At 43.7% G+C, this 24,190-nt stretch overlaps 2 protein-coding genes across 17 annotated transcripts in view; both read right to left on the bottom strand.

Annotated features, from left to right (window-relative positions):
* Positions 1 to 849: 849 nt before the first annotated feature.
* Positions 850 to 11,174, bottom strand: NOC4L (nucleolar complex associated 4 homolog). Of its 2 annotated transcripts, XM_082324760.1 has the most exons (15): positions 11,061 to 11,174; positions 10,813 to 10,939; positions 10,572 to 10,678; positions 10,161 to 10,268; positions 9,458 to 9,607; positions 8,751 to 8,850; positions 8,415 to 8,449; positions 8,261 to 8,311; positions 7,602 to 7,713; positions 6,902 to 6,962; positions 6,252 to 6,362; positions 4,780 to 4,943; positions 3,934 to 4,016; positions 2,897 to 3,010; positions 850 to 2,581 (listed from the first exon to the last, which is right to left on the bottom strand). In XM_082324760.1, exons 1-15 carry the CDS (start codon positions 11,154 to 11,156, stop codon positions 2,465 to 2,467), a joined length of 1,536 nt encoding a protein of 511 aa, XP_082180886.1. In that variant the 5' UTR covers positions 11,157 to 11,174; the 3' UTR covers positions 850 to 2,464. The 2 variants fall into 2 exon arrangements, with proteins under 2 accessions (XP_082180886.1, XP_082180887.1); XM_082324761.1 differs by lacking the exon at positions 8,261 to 8,311.
* A 236-nt stretch (positions 11,175 to 11,410) lies between these two features.
* The window catches only part of EP400 (E1A binding protein p400), a 51,157-nt gene continuing 38,377 nt past the window's right edge, over positions 11,411 to 24,190 (bottom strand). For 5 of the 15 annotated variants that reach the window (XM_082324757.1, XM_082324749.1, XM_082324755.1 and 2 more), the window contains 14 exons: positions 23,611 to 23,747; positions 23,007 to 23,063; positions 22,809 to 22,887; positions 22,016 to 22,216; positions 20,864 to 20,909; positions 20,663 to 20,772; positions 19,844 to 20,048; positions 19,168 to 19,331; positions 18,583 to 18,789; positions 18,078 to 18,273; positions 17,340 to 17,470; positions 16,535 to 16,702; positions 15,715 to 15,792; positions 12,845 to 13,937 (listed from right to left, as the gene is read on the bottom strand). In XM_082324757.1, coding sequence (XP_082180883.1) covers positions 13,665 to 13,937; positions 15,715 to 15,792; positions 16,535 to 16,702; positions 17,340 to 17,470; positions 18,078 to 18,273; positions 18,583 to 18,789; positions 19,168 to 19,331; positions 19,844 to 20,048; positions 20,663 to 20,772; positions 20,864 to 20,909; positions 22,016 to 22,216; positions 22,809 to 22,887; positions 23,007 to 23,063; positions 23,611 to 23,747 — 2,052 coding nt within the window. In that variant the 3' untranslated portion in view covers positions 12,845 to 13,664. Of the gene's footprint in view, positions 12,240 to 12,844; positions 13,938 to 15,714; positions 15,793 to 16,534; positions 16,703 to 17,339; positions 17,471 to 18,077; positions 18,274 to 18,582; positions 18,790 to 19,167; positions 19,332 to 19,843; positions 20,049 to 20,662; positions 20,773 to 20,863; positions 20,910 to 22,015; positions 22,246 to 22,808; positions 22,888 to 23,006; positions 23,064 to 23,610; positions 23,748 to 24,190 lie in introns of those variants that run through there. The other 10 variants (XM_082324751.1, XM_082324752.1, XR_014229533.1 and 7 more) reach the window with 9 other exon arrangements.

Genomic DNA, 24,190 nt, shown 5'->3' on the forward strand with positions numbered 1-24,190 from the left:
GCTAACAGCATTTCCAGCTCAGCACTGAAATACGCCAAGAGCTGAAAACACACGGCGTCAGCCTAACCCCCCGTCTCAGCGGCAGCGGGAGCTGCAACGGTCAGCACACAGGGCACCGGGAATGCACTTAAAACAATAAATTGCATCTTGTTCCTATCAAGTCACCTTTAATTGCAGTACAGCACTTAGGATCCCCGGCTGGTGAAACACTGAAGATGCTGGGGCCCTTGCAGCCTTCCTCCTGGGAAAAAGCAAAACCCACTTCCAGTAGCGTCCCTTTTCCAAGCGTATTGATGATAGTTCAGTCGGTGGTCATTCGGTCCCAGAGACACAAGGCTCTGCGCACGAGGCAGCAGCCGGCCGTACCCGAGGCAGAAGCTGCCGCTTCCCTCCGCTCCCCCCGGCTCCGGCTGCCCCGCGCGCTGGCCACCCCCGTTCGGTGCCGGGGACGGCGGGCGGCAGAGGGAGGCGCGCAGCTCAGGCAGCCCGGCAGGCGCCCCGCTGACGGAGCGGCTCTGCCTACCCTCCCTCCAGACAGAAGACCCCAACCAAACGCCCTCGTTTCCAACACCGTGAGACCTGGACACGCCCCATGCCCAACTGGTTTAACAGATGTGCATTAAAAAAAGAATCTAACGCTCCTGGAGTGTCAATATTACAAAAGATATGAATGACACTGCCCATCAGTGATTTCAGACGGCTATAACTGGGCCAACCCGAGTACAACAAGAAGATGCAGAGAAAGGTATTCAATATATATATTCATTCATGTCACCTGAAAGATGATACACTTACATACTTCTTTCAAAGGCACCTACGTGGTCCTCTTTACTATAGCATCAGAGCACTTCAAAACGTTTACCCAACACATACAGATAACGTACATATGATACAGGGAAACACGTTTTAGAGCTGAAAGACAAGGCTTGGGTGAACCTGAACTGAGGTCTCTCAAGTTGTAAGTTACCATCTCAGCCACTCTGCCTTCCTACCACAGACACCAGAAGTCAAAGAAAAAAGAAAGGCAGGCTGGCCAGGGAGGAGACAGGATTGCTTTTTCACCAGAGAACAACAGAGTGTGAGACAATTTTTTTAGTGTTATTTATTTTTTTTAAGAAAAAAAAAATTGATTCATGAAAAACACCCCACCTGAATTCAAAAGCATCAAGGGAAAAAAAAAAAAAAAAGAGGTAGAGCTCTATACTCTGAGGACATGTCCATTGTTTGCAAAGCATGAAGAAAACTGGATGAAGAAAACATAACACTTTGTGTCTCCAACAGAGCTGCAGTTTTCCTTGACTTAAACAGACTCGTCTGCCAGAAATCACATTTCTTGGCCTCCACTTTGACTGTGTTTTTCTCCTCCACAAAACACTATTTCAAAATATGCAAGCAGAGTTAAAGTCTAGTGAGACAGTAAGTTGTTGAAAATGATTACGACAAAAAAGTTCGTGAGTTTATCTGTCCTTAATAAGGGTTGATCTAAAATCTGCATGACTTTTGGAACTATACGAAAAAACCAAACTAACAAAACCACCCAGTATCACTGGACTAGTTAAAACTTGATTAGCACCTGGATACCCAGCGGCCAGAGCTCCTACAACGCTTGCAGGCTGCAAGCAAAGCTACGTTAAGCTGCTTATCATTCTGAAGCAAAAATCTGGGATTAGACATCCCTCCCACTGCACATCAGCTGGCCTCCCAAGCTACAGCAGTCACCAGGATTATGCTCATTTCCAATGCTCATGAGCATTTTGAATCAAGCAACCTTACAGCATGAGATGGATGTACGCCAAGGAACATCAGCAACACTTCATAGATGGAATTACTGAGCATCATCTGTGAGTTGGTTTTGACAAACCTGAGTTTTCAATGCCTCAAACGTGCGTGTTAAGACTAGTGCATAGAAGCCGAACATCCCTCTGAAGACGTGAGCTCAAAAGTGTATAAAAATACAATTGTATATAAAAATACAATTAGAATATCATCAGGTGTTTACAGCTATGTATTGAAGTCACTTGCTACAAACAGGTTATCAGCTCTAGTATGAAAGTAATACATCTGAAAAATAAGAGTAGTAGTCAGAGACCGCGCTTCCCCTCAGTCCCATCAAATGGCAGCCAGAGGGTTTGTGGATGCAGTCACTGACCACAGCCAGCACCAGCAGCTTTGGAGAAAAGGGAAGGAATCCCAGCAATGAACAAGTCCAGAAAAATCTGCACTGATGGAAAATCCCTCCCAAGTACCAGGGGCAACATGCAAGCATGAGAAACAAGAAGCAACAAAGGAAAGTCCATCCATGGGTAGCGGCAAAGGTCACTGAAGAAGGCTGCACCCTTCTCAAGCAGTCCAGCTCTCATCACATGGAGATAGTTCAAAGGCAGAATTGCCGAGCACAACACGTGAGCCTTGTGCATGTCCCTAAGATCAGTCAGCTGTGCAGGTGTGTTTACAAGAGATCACGTCAATCTAAAGTGAAGTGCTCTGCAAAAATATCATTTTTCTTCCCAAACAAACCTTGTACTTGCTCAAACTCCAGGGGCACATCAACAGCCTTTTTCTTTACTTCTTTATCAAAAAGCTACAAAGAAAAAAATAGAATACATTGGCAAAACTCAGTACAAGCTCTTCACCCTGGCTGACACCACTGCTCACTCTAACCTCTTAAAAGATCCAGCAATAAACTTTTTATATAAAAGCCATCCCTGTCACCACTGCTGCCTCATGGTCCATCATTTAACAGACATTTTCCCATTTTCCCTGGCTCTGGGTAACCAAAAGTCAGCCTAGCTCCCTCCCCAGCAGCAAGGCTGATGAACAGGACACAGCTATTCCGTCCAGGAAGCAGTCTCCTTTCCTCTGGTTCCAATCATTCACAAAGGCAGAGCAACGCTACCTCATAAGCTGAGAGCTCCAGGAGCCCTGATATGTCATCCTCTATTTCAGACAGCGACTGGTTCAGGATAGCAGCTGCCTTGGCCACATCTGGGTGATAATGGTTTTGTAGAGCCTGCAAAGCAAGACAAATAGGAGATGGTCTAATAAGTACAGGGTAACAGACATCCATCTGGATTCCCACCCAGGCAGCTGCCCCTTTGTTGGTCAGATCTTCAGTGAACATCAAATTCTGGCAGAGGCAAGTTTGCTGCACTGTGCTACTACAGAGCTTCAAAAATCCTGATTTCAGCCATCTTTCAAAGACGCCAAAGGCCCCTCTCACCCGGTTCACATCAGGACAGACGGTCTCCTCCACAGGCCATACCTACAATGCATAACGCAATTCTGCTACCTCCCATAGCCCTGAGGCTGCATCCCAGCCCCTGCTCTCTGGCCCTCCTGCTCCTGCACAGCATTCTTCTTGCTGCTTCAGCCCCTTACACAAAACCCTTGTAGCATGTAAATGGAAAGTGATAACCCTGGCATTAAGGTTTTAGAACCATCAGGAGTAATTTAACCAATTTCCACCTTCATACACCATCCTACAAACGATCCAGGTGAAAGGTGAACATTACAATCTTCTCTAGCATTTTTAAACCTGTTTCTACAGGATGACCTAGCTGTACCCAATTAATTTCCATCAGTGCTCAGCAAGTTCCTCTCTCCCCTCTGAAGCAACTAAAAAGCCTCAGACGTTTGCAGCTATTTAGTCTTTCAGCTGTTAACTGCACACTTTTCAGCCGCACAGTCAGATGTGCGCTCACAAGTCACCTAGTAATTAGCATGAATTTCTCCAGTGTGTGGAATCCTTTGCCTCTTATGCTAGGACAGAAAAGGATGCAGAATAAATCATCAGCCAGAAACTCATCTCATTTGCAAGACGTACGTCAGCAGGTTCTTGTAAGTGGGACTGCCCACTGCCAACATGTGTCAGGGAAGCAGCAAGGGTGGAAGAAGCCCACACCAGATGCAGATGTTCCTTTTTAGCTGCCATACCTGAATCTCCCAGAGAGAGCTCTCCAAAGCCCTGCTTTCAGACGGGTCCTCCTCCTCCATAATATATGGATCTTCTGACATATCTAAGGAAACAGAGATACAGAGCCAATACCTTCTGCGTGATGTACATGACCCCAAAGGGAACACAGAAACCCAGAGCAGTGCTGCAGCCAGAGTTGCTCCCTCCCAAGACACTGAGGGTCCAGGAACAGGCTGACACATCCCAGCACGACCCAAGAGTCGCTGTTCGCAGCACTACAGAATCGTATTACTTTCAAAGAGCACAGGAAGTAGGGCACAAAGAAGTGGAATAGCCTGATGCAAAGGGCATCTCAGACAACTTGGAGCAGTCACTACTGATGTTCAACACTGATCAGTTAAATCACAGGGAGATGAAGTAAAAACTCGGGAGGCTGCAGAGGCGCCAGTGGGGCCACCTACACAAAACCACTACAGACTGAAATCAAAGAGGTCTGTGGTTTCTGCATCCATTTTCTTCTCATTTCTTGAGGTGACCAAGACAAGCCCCGTGCCTCCCGGCCCTTTAGCGTTTGTAAGCAGCCTGGGTCAGCGTGCCAGGCTCAAAGCAGCCTTCTCCCAGGGAATCACAGAGGCAAGGGAGCCAACTGCGAGAACTAAGGTCAGAGAGGAGCAATGCAGATGGGTCTTCACAGTCAGAGAACTTGCGGAAGCAGCCTGCTGGCTTTCCACAAACTCAAGGGACGGAGGGATCCTTCTATAAGTCAAAGCTGGGGCTGGGATCTCCCCTCCTCCTCCACAGGAATCCTGCTCTTTATGATACCTACAGGCATAACACAAAACTCCCCTGCCCACCTCCCCTCTTACCTTCTGGCCCATTAGGTCTGTGTACTAGCACTTTGCACGCCGGGTGCCTCCGAAAGAGATTACAGATGAAGGGAATGACCATGAGCAGAGCCTCGGGAGGAGCAGTGAGGGCCAGCCGGGAGAGGCGCTTTATGAACGCTGCCACCAGGTACGCCGGCAAGTGACTGTTGGAAAGGAGACAGAAGAAACCAGCACGTCAAAGCCCTAGCGAGTGAGCCAGCAGTCTCACCAATCCAAACAGCATGTCAGGTTAAAGACGAGTGGGGCTCTTCAGATTTTTTGGGCTATGGAGTAAAGAGAAGCTATAAGAATCCCGGTAATAGAGGGGCTTGTGCACTCTCTGGAACAAATTTGGGGGCATTTCCATTCAATGCATGAATAACCTCAAATCACCCTGATTCAATCCAGATGCATGGCACCACTCCAGGCACTCGCCGTAGCCAAGCACAGCTCTTGCACACGGTCATTCACATGGCAGTCTTTATTCAGTCATTTTATAAACTTCCGAGTGCTTGGCCAGGCAACCTTAATTATATTCTTCTAATGCTGTTTTGTGGGTTTAATTAATACAGGGGCCATGGTCTTAAATTTACATAATACTTCCAGGACTAAAGCAACCAGTGCAGCTGTTAATGGGAACATAAAGCTGCTGTAATGTAAACGTGCGCGACAGTTCTTTTTTTATGGTAAAAATGCAAATTTCTAACAGCAATCAGCTCATCTAGGCACTTTCTTCAGGTCAGAAGAGCCGGGATGAAAGATGACAATTTTCAGCCACTCTGCCTTCAGCCCTAGGGCTTGCTACACCTGCAAGGCTCAGCAAAGCCACCCCACAGGACCCCATCTGTCAGATCTTGTTACTCTCTCTAAAGCACACTATGAATACAAGGGGTTTGGTATTAAGTGCCTAGTGCTGAACTGTAAGCGTTACTCTTCGTTTATTTTATAACATATGACGGCAACTATATGACCAGCTGCTTATCTAGTTTCTTCCCTGCGTACCATGAATTAATAGCATCAAGACAGACTGTCAAAACACTTTATATTTCAATGTTATATGTCTGCAAAAGGTCATCAACTTATCAACAGCTTTATGATCTATAAAAAGCCCACAAATGTTACTTTTCCATATTCATAAAGACAGACAGAAAAATCATCACTTTCAGCCAAAGTAGAATACAGATCAAAATGCATCCATAATCACTTGAAGATTAAACTCAGATAACTAACTGCATTTTTACTTTCTGAAGCTAGATGGCTGTGTGGCAAATCTTCAAAAATAGCACAAGAAAAATTATACAACACTACAATAACACTCTTGGATTCAGTTTTCTCAGTAAAATGAATCTAATCCAGTAGGCACACTGAATTCATTATATCCAGACATGTGGGGGACTGTTCAAGAACAATTTCGGGCCAACAGAAAAGCAGGAGGAGAATATGTGAACATACATAATAAAGATGCTACTTACGACGAAGACAAAAACAGATCAACCAAGTGGAAAAAGCGGGCTCGGTACTTCACGTGATATATAGAAGGGTCTAAAAGGCTGTACAGCTTTTTGTAAAAGTCAGGGTATTCCCTGTTAAAAAAAGGAAAAAGACAACATCCATTAGTGATGTACAATGGGACTACACTGTGCCTAAACGTTTCTGTGCTTTCATTACAGACCACGCCAGGCCACTGCTGGGCTCTGTTTAGCTTTCTTAGGCTTCTCTCCACAGCCACCACTTGAAAACAAGCTGTAAGGTGAATTTATGGCTCTTGCGGTGCCCAGCCATTTTCAGGATGTGAAGCTATGCCCATTGACTGCAAATGGTACGGGATCCAGTGAGAGGCATACCAAAGACTACTGCTTCACTATGTAATCAGATCAATGGAAATTGATTTTCAAGTGCTGAGCAACCACAGTCTGGAGAAGATATTTAGGCTCAGCTGAAAAAAAGGTCAGACTACCAAAAGAGCTCAGCATCCAAACAGCTGAGCCTCTTGTGGAGAGTTTGGCTTTCTCATGGGGGAATTTTAAAGCCTGAAGATGTATAGAATCCATTTCAGTTCCTTTCTATAAAGATATAAATGCAAAAACCCATGTTCTGTTAAACAAGATGCTCTTTCACTTACAGATTATGCTGATGAATCAGAATAAATAATCCATTTAAGGCTAGAAGACTGATTGCTCCACCTGTAAGAATGCAGGCAGGTATCAACACGATAAGAAAATAAATATCAGCTTCAACTTGTTTCTACTACAAAACCTTCCCACAAGGAACACAAAACTAAGAGTACCTGAAATCAGAGCCAGCACAATGGCTGTAAGGTAACACAATTTCATCTAAAACCATCCAGAGGCTCATAAGTTACTTACAAAGATTAAGCTGTAGTTCAGAAGAACAGGCTCTGAAGGACTGAGACACAAACATGCTGCTCTAATCCCCCAAGAAAGCCCCACTGGGGAGGCAAAGGTCTCCTCAGAAAGGACATTTCTGTACGAATCTGCACATCCTGCGTCCGGTTGCAGGCCAGGTATCAGCATCGCTGGCTGAGCTCTACATTTAAAAGCAATCACTCAAGTACTCAACTCTTCCCAAAGCCTTAAATACGATCTTCCTTACATACAAGGAGCAACAACACTGACAAACACAGGTAAAAACATCTCGCTTTCAGGGACAGTGGAGTTCACACTAGTCCCTTAGCTTCATCCCAGCCAAAAGTACATCTATTTCATCACCCAGGCCGCGGTGTCCCATCTAGCAGCCCTTCCAAGTCCATACGTACCATGCTGCAGAGCCTCACAAAGGACAAAAAGCCTGTTTTCACTCACCTATGCCATAGGCCACTGTCAAGAAGTCTATCATGAGAGTGGGCTCATTCATGTAAGGCAGGATGGAGTCATGCAGAATGACAAGGACTTTTTTGTAAAGGCCAGTGGGGAGCTGTGAAGGACAAAACAATACAGTGAAAGAGTCATTGCAAGGAGAACTCAGAAAGCAACAGCAACCCATGGCTCAAAAAGGCCACACACAAGCAAAAGGGAATGTGCCAGGACAACACAGAACGGCTTGCGGCAACAGTTCCCAAACGGGAGAGTTTACAAGCGACACCTGACAATTACGTTCATTCAAAGAAGCAGGTGCTCACAACTAAAAGTGTCATCGCAGCTCAGAGGGGAAAGTCACCAGCAAAAAGGCTTGGGAACCTTCAACTTGTGGACAGGGTTGTTATGCTGCAGATCATTCCTTACAGGCAGACTTGTTTAAGGCGGGGGAAAAAAAGGCTGAGAGTAAGGAGAAGCAGCAGACCGTACATGAGCTCATGTTTCTTGGCAGGAGAACAATCCAGCAGAAATGGTGACTGGGCTGTTCTCATCTGACACCGAAAGCACAGTGGGGTCCTACCAGGAGCTGCATGCAAGGACGGCCACAGCCTCTAACGATTAGCAACTGGAAAGCAACGCAGATCAGCGGCAGAAGTAGCACTCACCTTGTACTTCAAAAAACTGAGCCACATTTTTTCAAACGCCTGCTTGTGTGCCTTAAAACAGAATTGCAAGCAGTGAGTTAAACACACTGGTGCAGATAAAGCTCTATTTTAAGCAGATAAAATTTCAACTCTGCAGCACCAAATGAACAGTTACCTGCAGCTTCGACACTTTCAATTCCTCCCAGTTATCTAAGAAGAAAGGGAAATCAGATGTTGAACTTGAAACGGATGTTTAAAAAATTAAGTTGGCCGTTTTTTACTTAGTCCCTTGATACCCTAAAAATTTGGGCTGAAGTCCTTGTCTTGACACAAGGCCATGACAGACCCCACTGTCGACTGAGGAATGTGGATTTTGTAATACTGTTTAGAATTACTGCAGTCACAGAAGCAGACATTTTTCATTAGAAACAATAAAAGAGTCTTTACACAATAGAAATCTTAAACCTGATTTTCCTTTTCATACACAGTTCATCATGCAGAGCTTACTAACCTTGCTTCACCATAAATTTGACCATGTCACACTCTTTGTTTGGCATGTTAATGGGCGAAATGAGGGAAAATACATTCTGCTGGTAAAATGGCAGCGGCCTCTGAAAAAAAAGCATATAATCAAACATGAAGCAAGTTCCAGAACAGATGGTAAGATGCTGGACTTCAATACTGCCCCATTTCCCCAAGCACTGAATATATTTAGGAAAGAAAAAGGAAAGGAAAACCACTGATGCCTAAACTACATACTGGTATATTCTCTATTGCTGCCTCATCCTGGAGTATTACTTGTTTGCTTAACAAAAAACCTATCTCTGAACTAATTCTGGTTTAACAAAAGTGGTGGATCCAATTAAAGAAAACAGACTCCTCTTCTGCACCAGAGAGAGGAGAGAATTAAAAGTTCTGTGTGCGCCACCTGAGCTGCAGAGATTTGGGTAAACCAGAACCTAGAGCCCAGACCAGGTTTTGCAACAACAACAGTATGTGTGTCTTGAACTACTTCCAATTTCAGACTGAAGACAGTCTTAACATAACTGGCATACAGTGTGATCAAGAAAAAAAAAAGCCTTCAAGTGAGCACACTCATTTCTCTTGCTCCCCAAGTCTTTCCACATACCACTAGTCCCTCGTCCCTCCCTGCTTCACACACAGGACACGTTTCAGAGCAGTTTATCCAGACCCACCTCAACAGTAACAATTCGTTACCTCTTTTGTCTTCTGCATGACTTGTCCAATACTCTCAGTGACCGCCTTTATGACAAAGTACCGAATGTCATCATATTCCATATATTCTTGAAAGCGAGAGATCAGGAGTGAAGCGTCCTCATTTAAGGGAAGCAAGCCATCAACAACTACCTAGCAAAGGGTTTGTAAAGGAAAGCAAGGAGTCATTCTCATACAGTACTGGAGCAGACAGTGAGCTGTGATGGCTGAGGGCACCCTCCTGTCGTTCTGAAAGGCAGCTAGCACGGCTGTGTGCTGCTTGCCCCGAAGCAACGTTCACAAGCCATTCTGACAAGCCCTCCTGACTTCCAGGATGGACCCCTTCTGTCAAGGACAATGTCACTGAGAAATGACACGGTGGCTGAACCAGGGGCAGTACCTTCCCTCTCATCTCCCAGTCCTTACAACTGAGGCCAGGGACTCCAAAAAACCACCCCAGAACTGGTACCTCATAAATACTCAGGAATCCAGCTCGAACCTGCACCAGGCAGCTGCTCCCACGCCTGCAGGTGTCACCTCAGCAGGGACAGAAGCTCCAGGTCTCAGTGCTCCCTCTGGACCACCACCCTCCCTTCACACTGAAAACCTCCCAGCCTGAAATTTTAGTCCTGGAGAAGGTGAGCACATGAGGTCGTGTGTGCCATCGGGTAAGTGACAGGAGGAACTTTTCAGTTCTGCAGTTTACCTTAAGAAGTTCACGAGGAAAAGTTAAACTCCCCTTCCACTCCGCTTTGATCAATGGATATTGCGCCTCCAACTCAACAAACTTCATGAGGGTGCAGAGTGATAATTCCTTTAAAAAAAAACAAAAAAAACAAAAAAACAAAAAACCAGGAAAAACCCCACCTCAACAAGGACACCAGGGGTCAGACCCAAAGGAGGCAACTTCTAAGGGAGGAAGAATGAACTAAGATGTTCTTCACGGAGAAAGCTGCGCGCCTGCTCCTGGCAGGCTGGTGAGCCGAGGTGAGCCAGAGCACCAGCAGTCTCGCAGCACCGCCTGCCCTCCCACACTGAAATATTACAGCGATAATTGCTTCTGTGTCGCGAGGGACCCCACGTGAACCCGCGTCTCGGCAGCAGGCCCAGGACCTACCTTGACCTGGAAGGCGTCGTGTCCCATCAGCTCGGCCAAGCAACCCACGCAGTCGTTGTAGCGGTGCCTCATCCATATCTTGTATTTGTCCTCGGCGCTGTAGTTATCTGAAGGGTGAAACACGGACAAGGCTCGACAGCTCAGAGCGGCCGGGCCGAGCCCCAGGGAGCCCCGACCCAGGCTCGGGGCCCTGCCTCCCCCGGGGCGCCGCCGCAGGAGCCCCCCCCAGCTCCCCACTCACCGGCCAGGGAGGCCTCCTCGGCGGGCAGCTGCCCCACGAAGAGCTCCCTCCGCTCCAGCAGCGCCCCGAAGAGCCGGCTGCAGGCCCTGCCGGCGCAGAGGACCTCCTCCTCCTCCTCCTCCCGGCCCTAGGGGAGAGCGCGGCGCTGAGGAGCGGGAGGCGGCGCGGCCCGCCGCGGCCCCGCGCCCTCCGCCCCCCGCGGGCCGCCCGCCCTCGGCCCCGCTCCCGCCCCCCGGCCCGGCCCGCACCGCCAGCAGCTCCAGGATCTCGAAGACGCGGTTGGCGTTGCTGCGGCTCCCCAGCACGGCCTCCAGGCAGGCGGCCAGCGCGGCGGACCGCGCCATGCTGCCGGCGGAAGGGGGAGCCGGGGCAGGAGGAGGAGCCGGCGGCCGCTCCGCCCGCAGGCGGGGCCGGGGGCCCGCAGCCGGGGGCCCGCAGCCCGGGGCCCGCAGCCCGGTCCCGCCCCAGCCCCGAAAACCGCATCTTTGAGGAAAAACTGCCCGGGTCCCCCCTTCCGCGGGGCGGCGAGCCCGGCCGGCCCCGCGTTACAGAAGCCAGGGCAAGGCGGCGTTATAAAAATGTACACTTTATTACACCTTCAGGTAGGATACATCACTATTCCTTACAATCCTACTGGATCGAGTACAAATGCTTATGTTCATAAGTTATTTACAGGTTGACTTCCTAACACACGCCTGGGAGAAAGACACGTCCAAAGGAAAAAAAGAAGGAAAAAAAAAAAAAAAAAAAAGAGGTGATTTTTATCTTCATTGACTGACCTAAACAAGAAACAACCGCCTCTTCAGACACCACATCAGACCAGCACAATGATGCAGTCAACAGCTTTCCACTGCTGGAGTGTTCCCCCCCCAGGACTTTCATGCACATAATAAGAGCTAAACATTTAAAAGTAAAACTGGGGCTAACTAAGCAACATTTCTGGATGAGCAACGCTATCCTGTACACAGTGTCAGTTATCCGTTACCACTGCATTTGCTCTGCATTTTGAACTATTCCGCTGCCACCGCTACCAGCTTCGCGGCTAGTGATGAAGTTTAGGTCACGGCACAAACCAGTGGTTCAGCAGGGTCAGGGGAATACTGCTGCATGCACAAACAGCTTAAAAAAACCAAACAATGCCCCCGTATTGGCAGACCTGAGGGTCCAAGAAAAAGAGGATGCAGGGGAAAAGAGGTATAAAACTACCAAAAAAAAAAAAAACCCAAAAATCAGGAACGCTGCCTGACCCAGTGTTTACATTCGTGATCTTACCGGAACGGGCTGTGCCTATCCTACTTAAAACAGAGGAGCTGCCTGGGTATTCTTTCTTGTTTAAGCCATTTGGACTGCTAGGTACCAATAGGTGTGTACATACAGAGGTAAGAACAAAAGATAACGCTTTCCTTGCCTTTAAATGGGCTCCCCTCCTAAAAGAGTAAAAAGATCACAGAATGGAAAAAATAATTTTAAAACCGTCGCAGAAAAGGAATGTTATAATTTTGTCTGAATTTTACACGTCGCGCAGTTTTATGGCCAAAGCAAAATAAATCCATTCAAGCCACCAAGAGCTTTTTGATTCCTCGCTCAGTGCTGTTTGCAAACAGAGGCTGTCTTTCATTTTATGCAAGAAAAGTAAAGAAAACCCCCACAGTTCTATGCAGCTTTTTGCTTGGGTTTTTTTTTTTTCCCCCCCCATAACAATAAGGCAAACTGATTTGGAGGAAGAGGCCACGCTCTATTCACATCCAAAATACCCACCTGAAGATACATTCATCATTAGCTTTAGTAAAAGAATAGTACAAAAGTTAGATCTTATTCTTTACACAGTTGAAGAATTAAGTCTTAAATTTAATTTCACTATTCTCCCCTTCCCCCAGCCCCCCACCCCCCGAGCTGAAAGCTGAGTAGAAAGTACTGAACATTTAAACATGTTGCCAGAGCAGAATGAAACTGAGAGATTCAATTTTATCAGTTGGAGAGTTTCCTTGACAGAAGTCCCATAAGAAACAGCTACGGATCATTTGTTTAGCTGTATCCACCAAACAATTCATTTAAAAAAAAAAAAAAAAAAAGGCTACACTTGAATACACATCTACTATCAACACAGTATTTACTCAGTTCATGCCTAAAATATCCATTATCTTAAAGTGAAATATGAGAATGAGCGCACAGGTTGGGTGATTCAGTAAACTGTACACAAAACTACTAACAAACATTTTAAAAGACTTACAAAAATGGAGAATGAAACTTTTTTTCCTTTTTAATTACATATACTTACAGGATTTCACATTTATTGGCTAAACTTTGCAGGGAGCACTTCAAATATAAGTTAGATCTTCCAGAGGTATTTACCTCAAGCGAGAACAACACGCAGCTTTTATACAGATGGAAAATACTTTGCTATATTAGCCACGCTTGGTGCTTTGAATGGCTTCACCGTGGATATTGAGCGCACATCCAAACTACAGCAAAGAACTGCATACTCCCACGGGCAGTTTATGGTATGCTAACACAGATGAATTTTACTGACATTTATGGCATATCACCATTTTACTTTTGTGAAGCTGGGCAGAATTTAAACGTAAGTAATGTTTGCTTTATCTGGTTTGGATGAGCACAGAGACCACTGGCAGAATGCATCTTGTACAGATTTTGAGTGCTAAACAGTTGCTAATACGCTGAAGTTATATGAAAGTTTCCATGTTTAAATGTTCACCAGCAAAAAGCCTTGCTGCTAAAAAAAAAAAAAATAGAAGTGGTTTGTCTTCCTTTCGATGTTTGGAGTAGCTTCTCACTTGGCTTAGCAAACAAGAAATGCTGTGTTTCCCTGTTATTGCATTTTAATCGTTAGTTCAACTTGGTTTAGTAGGTGCCTTTAATCTGACAGTAGGCGTCCTCATTTGTACTTTTGCTTGCTGATTCTGGGCTTCAGATGTTGCTGGTGCCTGGGCTGGATTCTGTACACCTGGAGCCTGAATCTGGGGAGACGCCGTTGTCACGACTTGCTGTTGTATCAGTTTCTGCTGGACAACCTGAGCAGTAGCAGTCGTTGCAGGAATCACCTGAACCTGCTGTTGACCTGCTGTCGTCTGAGAAAGCGTCACGGTTTGGGGTTGAGCTTGTACCTAGACATTAGGATGATGAGGCAATTACAAAACAACAGTTTGGCATTAACCTGAGCATTCGTTACATTACAGAAGGCAGCTTACTTATATGAGCATTTGCTCTCTTGACCGACACCATCTTGGGCAAAGTAGGAAGGCTGGGAGGGATTCTGGGAACACAGGCTCTGTGGTTTCACTGAGAAACACTGTGCTGTCACATTTTCTAGGGCCTTATAAATCAGAACTAAGAGCCAAGATGCCTGTAACGCAGCTCTCTGCAGTGCAAATCAAAGGACATTCCCCCAGATCCTTTACAGAAGATAGACGGAAGGTAAAAACCCCCACTGGATAAACAGGAAAATTCCTGTACCGCAGAAGTGAAGTAACAGAGAAAATAACAGAGGGATAGACGGAGGATCAAAGAGGTTAAAACGCCAACTTTGCACCCATACTGTGACAATAAATACAGCCACTGAGGCTTCCTACCAGTCTCTGACATTACCCTTTCAGACTACAGCTGCCAGTTCAGGGCATGATAGTTTGAACTCCATCCAGAAATCTCATTTTCATAGCTCTACCCTGAGCAAGGGAGGAAGTCTCCTTGTTCTGAGGACAAGGTAATGAAAACTGAGCAGCTTCGGCTGCCTTTGTCAGCTGCAGAAGCCAAATGCACTTTTCTCCAGGGGAAAGTTAACTCTTGACCGACCCAAGAGGAATCCACTGGGAAGCACTAAAAATGCAGGCAAAAAGAATGCCACATACACATCAAGGCCGCAGTTTTAAAAGTACTTAGCATGGCCTAATCCTACTGCCACTGATGTCACTGGCGTGTGTGCGAGGGGAGCTGTTTATTTGTCTTTTTACCACAGACTTCAACAGGCTGAGAGTTATGCCAACATCAATGACTTTCGAAAATCTAGCTTTTAATGTCCCCTGAAAAATTATCTAGGAGCTCTTACTGACTACAGAGGACAACTCGTGTTGACTGATGAGGTTTCTACTCCCTGCTGTCTACCTTGCCCTTGAAGCAGTCACATCTGAGGTGGTTATCAGTCAGCTTACACCACTTTATCATCATTTTAAGATAAACAGTCACAGATTTTATTCTGCCCTAAAAACCTGCACTATAAACTGCGACAGATTAAGAGCCGATTGGCTCAGATTTTTGTGCACCGAAGGCAATAACTTCATCCACTGTCCAAAGTTAAATCATTCCTGCCAATCAACTGCCTAAGTTATGCCTGTTGCTAATGGTCTGAATGACATTGTTCTAAACAGTGTTAAATAAACTGCCTGGCAGTTAGGGGAGGGGAAACCGAATCACCTTCTCTTCCCCTAGGCCCGTCTGTTAGCATACCACCTTTAGAACAGATACCACACCATTCTGACTTCTACAAAGCACTTGGCACAGCTTTGTGAACTGGAACAAAACAACTTGTAACCCTCGATTTGTCCCAGGTTTTGTAGAACTAACTCAGATAGCGCTCATTAGTTCAATTAGTTGCTATCTTTACTATACATCGCAAAAAACCAATTTTTAAAAATTCTTTCAGCTCTAGAAAATATTTTTTAAAATCTGTTTTTCAGCTTATCTACAGTGATGAGCAAAGTTTTAGACTAGAGAATATACAGCAGCTGACTCAGTATTCACGATTCGTTTTTATAGAAGGGCACTTGCTATATCCTTCAAAAATACTGCCTATGCCACACGTAAGGTGAAAAATGCACATATTCCGAATAGATGAGCTTTCAGTAGGATCATGTTTCTAGTGCCCTATTTGACAAGCGCAAAACCTACCTGTTGGGAAACTGAAACCATCTGCTGAATGTTGGCAACAGTAGCCTGTTGCTGGACCACTTGTGGAAGTTTTGCAACCTGTAGTGACATGAAATAAAAGAAAAATTTGGTCAAAATAAAAAATTGCTAATAGCAGCAAAACACCATAGCTATCAAAACTGCTACCAAGTGAAAACCTTTCCAAAGTCCTGTTCACGGTAAGTTGCAGCTTGGCATTCTCGGTGATACTGAACTTTTTACAAAAGTTTTTAGATCAGTGTATTGAAGAACTCAGCTAGCACAGGAAGAGGAAAAGTCATATTTTCAATTTTAACTGCAACATACTCATTTCCTCCTAACTATATACAAAATTGAAGGAAGCACAGAAGTTCTAATGGGCTACATTATCTTAGATTAATTTTTGGAATTCCTAACCCCCTTCTTTTTCCTTGGTTAGACTGATCCAGTTATGCAGAAAAGAAGATAACTGAACTGTCACCTACTCTTGGCTGCCAGAGATTAGGCTGGGAGGCAGCACCAGAAAACAGGAAGAACTCTCGCTGAATTTTCCTTAGTATACACAGTACGGAATCCCTTGCTTAATGAAAAGGAGTGACTCTATTTATTTATTTATTTCAAAGAGGAAAAGCAAACTTATAGCTCAGATAGTTCCTCTGACCTGCTATAAGGCCACATATTCTGCACTAATGAATTTTATTATAGTCAATTTAAACAAATGTGTGACTAGAATTAATATGAGTAGGTGGTAAAATACTACATCACCTGTCACCTTTACAATTCTCCAGTCACAGCAGAGTTTAAAGGTGCAAACCTGTGTTACCTGTACCTGAATCTGGGCCTGCACTTGCTGGGTTCCACCTGGTTTCTGGGTTTGGGAAATTGGAGTTGTTAAGAACTGTGTTTTAATGGCAGGTTGTGTAGTATAAGTTACTTTTTGTTGCTGTGAAGTCTGCTGTTGGGTTTGGACCGTAACCTGTTGAGCATTTATCTGCAGAAGAGAAAAAAAGGCATCAATGACTTCAAAATATATATGTATTTTAAAGAATAGGTATGTAGCTAACAAGATTAATTAAACTATTGAAACAAAATCCTCCCAGGATCAGTAATAGCAAAATGAGCACTGGTGAAAGCTTTCATGCATTTATACAAATATTCTGAATCACTTAAAGTATTTACTGAAAAGGTTCTCTCTTACACATGTGCACACATACGCATACTTCATACGACAATGCACTTCCAAAAAACCACATTGGTGGCTGATTGACAGCAAAGCCCATGACATTTGAGGAAAAAGTGTATTTTGCACAAATTATACTGTAAACAGTGAACATCTCTGGGAATTTTCCACATTTGGCTACATTAGAAGTGACTAAAGAGAATCTTCATCTTTGTTATTTAAAAAAGAAAACCCAGTTTGGGGCATGAGAAATCACACCGAACAGCTGACTTATTGAAAAAATTATTAAGTACCCGACAAGGCACATGAGAAACCGTTCTCTCTAGATATACTTAAGATTCACCCCTAGAAATCCTGACTGACTCTCTGGGAGTGTCCTCGTAATTCAGAGCCGAAGCTTTACAACCACAGAAGCACTGCATAACTCGATGGGAGAGCAAACAAGTACCTTTTGCTGCACAGTAGCTTGACCCTGGGCAACCTGAGGCTGGATAGCTTTCTGTTGCTGTGCTGCTTGATGATGCTTGAGTTTTAGAAGCTGCTGGACATGCAGTGGCTGTGCCACTACCGTCTGGCCTCCTGAAAATTACAAAAACAATTACAACTGGAAGAGTCTTCATTTTCTTGCTTTGTCCCAGTAATCACAGCTTGCAAACATAGATTGCGCTTTTTATAGACTTACACATCTGCATAGCTTTGAGCACTAATAACCCACTGAATAAGACATACTATTTTGACAGTGGAGAAAAAAAAACATTCTGTTATCTAAGGGCATGAGTAAGCTTTGTGTTCTAAGAATAATCTTCCTACAGGAAAAACTCTGTCCATCCTACAGGAGACTGTTATGAAATACTTCCATTTTAAAAAAAATTATGAAATTACTATGTCTTTATTCTTAAAACTATATCTGCTCACCTACTCTCATGCACAGATTAAAAAAAAAAAAAAACACAACCAAAACAAAACCAAAAACCAACCACATCTGGCTAAAGAATCATGCTAACCTCCAGATTAAATGGAATAAGTGTAATTCTCTTGCCTCATTTTTGAAACAAATGGGAATGCAACCTCTATCACTTTATTTTTTAAAAAGCATGAGCATCCCACAGAAGACATTACTTGAAACATCCCACCTTTCAAAAAGTGGGATTTAAAATTTTATGTTTTAGCAAGTCTGTTGACATACCTGCTGCTTTCTGCGGCTGCCCAATGGCAACACTAATGCCTGCAACAGTAACGGGGAGCGTAGTGACTCCTGCAGATGACACAACAGCAGCTGGAACAGACACCACCGGAGGCTTTGCCAAAGCAACCTGCGCTGCTTGCGGAGTTTGGGCCTGGATCTGTCCTTGTGCTTGAAGCTGGGAAGCAGGAACACGAGTCTAAGCAGTAAGGAATGAAGATTATTGTACTGGCACAAAAAATATTTGCTGCATATAACAGGTCGTTATAAAGTGATAGTTGTAAATGTTTCTAAAAATAATTGCTCCTTTACAGCAATACACTTCAGAGATGGTATCAGTGGGTAAGTGAAATTTAACGCTACTTATGTTACAGCTGTATCTTTTGTACTGCCTAAGTAATGCGAAGAAAGGCCCTTGTGTGTGTGAATGACCAGTATCCAGTTCATTTAAACCAGTAAAGAGAAAAAGGTGTTGAAGGCTATTTTTGCCAAGTCAAAGACAACTTACAAGACGAGCAACTTGCAGGTTTGTTACAGTAGTGCCTGTGAGAACTGCGCCAGGACGCGGTGCTGTAACAGCAGTCAGTTGTTGCGTTTGCTGTTGCTGTTGCACTTGTACTTGTGCTGTTTGCTGCTGTGCCCCTTGCTGTGTCTGCTGCGCTGCCTGCTGCTGGGGAAGCTGCAGTTTCTGCTTCTGTAACTTGATCAGCTGTTCCTGCAAAAACCAAACCCTTCCATCACTTCTAATCTTTTACGTGACTACAGGGGAAAAATGGAGATGAATCTGGAGCTTTTAAAGGAGAAACATTCTATGCTAGACTTCAGTTAAGATCAAAGAGCTAAGAATGCAACTCCTTTACGCAACGGGTTGCCAGTGAGTAAGTGCATGCTTTACATCCTGACCTACTGCGATAGTGGTACTGTTTGAAACGGCTATCAGACTCTGCCTTCACAAAATTTTAGTAGGATCAAATTTAAGGAAGAGGTGCATTACACTCTAGCCCAAGAAAAGAGGATGCAGCACACGCTGCTAATGATGCTTACAGTAACAATGAGAGTAACATGTCACGTTACTTCGGAAGCATTTCCTCACCTGTGACAATTTCCCCACAGTTTTTATTTGAGCTGGAGACTGTGCTTGTGCCTGCGCCTGAATCTGCGGGACCTGCACCTGAGCAGCCTGCTGCTGCTGTTGCCTCAGAAGCTGGAAGTGAGCAGGGGTGATTGTTTTGCCGGACAGCTGGACTGTTGGTGTAGCTGTGAACAAAGAAAAAACAAAATGCTCTGAAGAAAAGATCTTCAACATGCACTTTAAATTAATCGATTTCACCTGAAAAGCCAAGATGTTAAATGCATATTTTTCTGCTCCAGCACAGTTTCTGGACTAACCACAAATAACAACATATTAGCATAAACATGATGTAAAAGCAGAGTAAATAAAAAAAGATATGCTCCTTTCTTCACAATGTTTTTTAGTTGAGACAGTCAAGTCTAACATTTTACTGCTAGATTATTAATAATCTTTTTTTTAATTTTAATGCCTAGGGGTCAAGCAGCTCTCTACTGCAACACTCTATCCAGAAATACTGGAGAAAACCGTAATCTGAGCACCAACAATAAAGCAAGTTAAAAATCATAGCACTGTTTAACTGTGCAGCCAACAAATCCAGACTTTCAATATTGTGGGGCTACTGTGGTCAAGCAACCTACAGAAATTCTGGGGCCCTTTATGTACCCTTGGGAAAAATCCCTAAACAGACAATTATTACCTGGTGTAACTTGAGTCACCAAAGACCTTGTCTGGGTCTGCACGGGTGTTAAGTTTGTAGTTACTACGGCTGATGCTGTCACTGACGTTACTGCACGAACTCCCTGGGTAGATGCTATGGTCACCAGTTCTGTGGAAGCAGCAGGTGCTGCCGCAGTTCGCTGCTGGGTATGTACCACTTGTGCAGTTGCAGTGCCTCCTGAAGTCTGAAAAGGAACAAAGTCATTCATTCTCACGGTTTCCATACCTCATATAAAGCTATGGGACCTTCTGGAAATGGACTATATAATTTTAGAAACAAACATCAAAAATTGCAAAAGCAAAGAAGGTCCAAATCTTTCTAACACATCTGTCTGTTCAGATATGTCTCATAATCAGCATCTGGTTGAATCTTTTTCAAAGAGGCTGATCACTAAACCCGTAACTACATTACAGAGATTTGATTTTATTACCTTTCAATTTTTTGCTTTATATTCCATAGTCTTAAACCATTAAAATAAAGATCATAATTAACAAAGCACAAAACAGTTACAGAGGCTGGAAATGATAATGACATAATACATCGCCTATGACAGCACTTGCCTATGAGCTATTTTTAACAGTAGTATCTATAAGGCACTTTTTTCTGATAAACTGTTCCAGTGTGTTCTGATATTTTGACAAGGGAGAGGGGTTTGATAAAGAATCACATGATGCACATGGAATTTGCAAGAAGTAGAGTTTCTGATGACATGGAAAGCTCAAGAAGAAAACAGATACGCTGATAAAATACGCAACCAAGATCAGTTTAGGGACATAATTAATGATGTGATCTACTCACAGTCAACGTTCCAGGTATAACAGGTGAAGCCAGACGTTTATTGATGGGCTGAAAGGTAGCAGCAGGGACTCCAGCAACGGTATTCACTATGACGTTTCCACTCACTGTAGCTGAAAGTAAGCCAGGACTAAATGTGAGATTCTAAAAACGAAAATCCGAGTGTCCTATCATCTCCAATGCCTAATTATAAAGTCTTCTTACCAGTCTGTATACTTGTCCCCGTAACTGCTGTTTTGATTGTGCCCGCCTATTTAGAAGACAATTGAGGTAACAGTTCAGAAAAACAGTAAAAGAAAACTGAATATAGCTCTTACGCTACTATGCTGTTTAACACAATGCTGTATTCCAGAAGTGACAAAATAAGAAAAATGCAATAAAATGCACAGATACTTCTGCAGTTGTCCGTTCATTTTACATATCAACAACAACCAACGTATATATTATGATTCTGCCACACTAATGAGCAATTGGAGATCAGTCAAATGTTCAGTAAACACTGGTCATTTGACATCCTTCTTAGCAGAAGAAGGGAGCAATATATTACTCTGGAGTGCCACAGACAACCACTTACACGTGAACATCACTGAGCAGTAGATACACAGCAATACTTATGGGTCAGAACCCATCCTCTGTCTCTTTCTGTAAAAGCTGTATTATTGACCTATCTGCCCTTCAACAAGCCAAATAAAATTACTGATCTATTTGCCCTTCAACAAGCAAATTAAAATCACCACTGCCTGCACACATTAGTATGCAAACTGGATTGGCTCTAAAAACAAAAGCACCAGACCTGTCATCAGACTCGTTAAAACAGACTCCAGATTTAAGGAAGCCAGGAAAACTTTGCACGGATTTGCAATAAAACCACCATGATAAGTCCTGTAGGATGTAACATTCCAGTTCCCTTGCAAAGGTTAGTAAAGCTTTGGTTTTAAGCTACTTTAACAGAGTAACTCTTATAGCTACTTTCTCTTTATTGTCCAAGTTCTCTGTATAACACTGTTCACTGACTGTGTAAAGGTATTTGCTCAGACTTTGATTAAATTAAATTAAAGTCTAAACTGAAAAAGGCGAAAAATCTTTGCAACGGATATGGTGTTTTTCCACCTCAGAATGCCAAGACCTATGGCTAGAACGCTATGAACAGTCTTAAAAAATGAGCAAAAAAAGAGGTCGCCCAGCACACTCAGGAAAAAGAAAGACAGAAAGACAGAAAGAAGGACAGAAAGAGTTTTTACCTCACTACACTGACCTAAAATTCTCACCTTCCAAAGAAAACAGAACACGCAAATACGGTACACACAGAAGAACTGAAGGTACTACATCAGAGGCACCAAGCCCTCCCTTTCTTACCAATACTGCTGTGTTGGCCACAGTAGTTACTGCAGTCTGCACTACTGCCTGCGGCTGCTGAACTACCTGTGCCTGAGCCTGCGGCTGAGGTTGGGCCTGTGCTTGCTGTACAGCCGGTTGCTGAGCTTGCTGCTGGCCAGCTTGCGGCTGCTGCGGCTGTGGACCTGTCTGCTGCTGTGCCCTCTGCTGTTCAGCCAAAGCCTAGGAAATCAAAGCGTCAGCTTCACAGTCTTCAAAACAGTGCATGTAACAATCAGGATGTATTTTTTTAAAAACAAAACAAAACAACGCAACAAACAAAACTACTTTAATTCTAAGCATGTAATATGTATGTGTACGCAGAGACAGCATGCACATCTGTCCTCACTGTAACTCCCAAGTTACACGACCTAACTAGTGTCAAACTACAAGCTATATTCATGGTTATATGGCTTAGAGCATGGCACAACGAGCAACTGACCATCAAGAAGCAAGGACAAGTATCTCCTCCTGAATAATATAAGAAAGGAGGCTATAGAATGGTCAAGAATAAAACAAGATTTTTACATGGTTTTAGTATGTTTTCCAAAAAGATGCTTCTAAACAATGAGTTTGAGTGGGACATACAGGCCCAAGGAAAGGTCCCACTTTGGACCTTGGATATCTAAACCCTAGGACATGAACAATTAGCAGCTGCCCATAACATCTACTGTACCGCCAAACTTCTCCCAGGAGGCAGCTTTTCTCATACTTCCTCTGTTATCTCATTTTTTAATTACTGCAATCATATGTATAACTGAGGTGGAGACCATACCTTTTTCTCTTTTGCAATACGTTCTGCTCGGAGGGATGCAACTTGAATTGGAGGAAGCGGCTTATCATAGTTGATTCCACTAGAAATGGATAGACAAAAGCACACAATTGTTAAAAATAAACAACTGAAAATTAAAAAAGGAAAAAAAAAAAGCACTTTTATGCAGTTCATAACTCCTTTAAGACAGAGAATGCCCACCTTTCTGCAAGCACCGATGCATGCTTTGGATTCTTCTGGAAAGGATTCATGCCAAGTCTGAAATTGAGCAAAACTGTATTACTGGAGACAGAAAAAAACTTAAAAACAATATTTAATTTCACATGTTTTAGTGGGTGACACTGCAGTTTCGGCAAAGTTTTCATGATATTCCCACCAGTACTGGAGCCTGCATACAGACAGACATTTTAAGAAAGACTCAGAGTAAATATTAAATGGATACAGAAAAAGTTACTGCCGGAATATACATAGAAAACAATGTACTATTAAACAGCACAGACATCAAAACGTTTACAATTCAGGCAAATGGAAAGTGTAGTTTCTCACGTAGATTAAAAGAAAACAACTGAGTGCTCTTCTGCTCTTAATCACGCAAAACAAATTCATGCAGTGAGTAAAAGCTAACCCAAACACATGAAATATGGAGGTGTTCCAATGACAGAAGGCCAGGATGCAAGAACAGAGAAAAAAAACCAGCAGTTTGAAACAGAGCGTAAAATGACTCTCGCTTGAGACAGCAATTCCGAACATGGTTTCCAGGAGATCTGTGGTGACAGGGAGATGGAATGATCCCAGTTACACTTACAGAGGTTTGATAGGTGGACTTCTTTTCCCTGCAATCATTTTCATCATCTCAAAATGATTAGTATAAAGTTGTGTGTGGGTGGCACCCTCATCTTGAGCATAGATCTGATTGGTACGCAGTGGGCGACTGTTTTTAGTCTAAAAAATGAAAACAAACCAACTTTCAATTGCGAACACACCCCCATGGCGCTTTGTCTATGTATAAACACATGGTGCGCTTGTAGATTATTTAAAAACGTACTCCAACATATCTATCACAGACTGGTTTCTGCCTCGTGTCACTGATAACTTACGGTTACACAAAACTCTATGGGAAATATATAAAGAAAGAGCAAAATAATGAGCAGTTCTCACGGTCACACTGGCATCAGCACTTGGGGACATACAAAATGGCAAACTCTAATTTGAAAAAAAAAAAAAAATCTTTGCTTTAGTTTAGATTTTGCAAGTTTAATTCAGTACCCAAATCGAGAGCCCATTAGTTTACAGTTATGCATAGCGCACGCATAATATAATAAAACCATCACTGCACTGCTCTCCCAACAAAGCTATGTTAAGATCCAACACACCATGCCATTCTA

Source organism: Platalea leucorodia (assembly GCF_965183815.1).
Source record: "Platalea leucorodia genome assembly, chromosome: 12".
NCBI lineage: Eukaryota > Metazoa > Chordata > Aves > Pelecaniformes > Threskiornithidae > Platalea > Platalea leucorodia.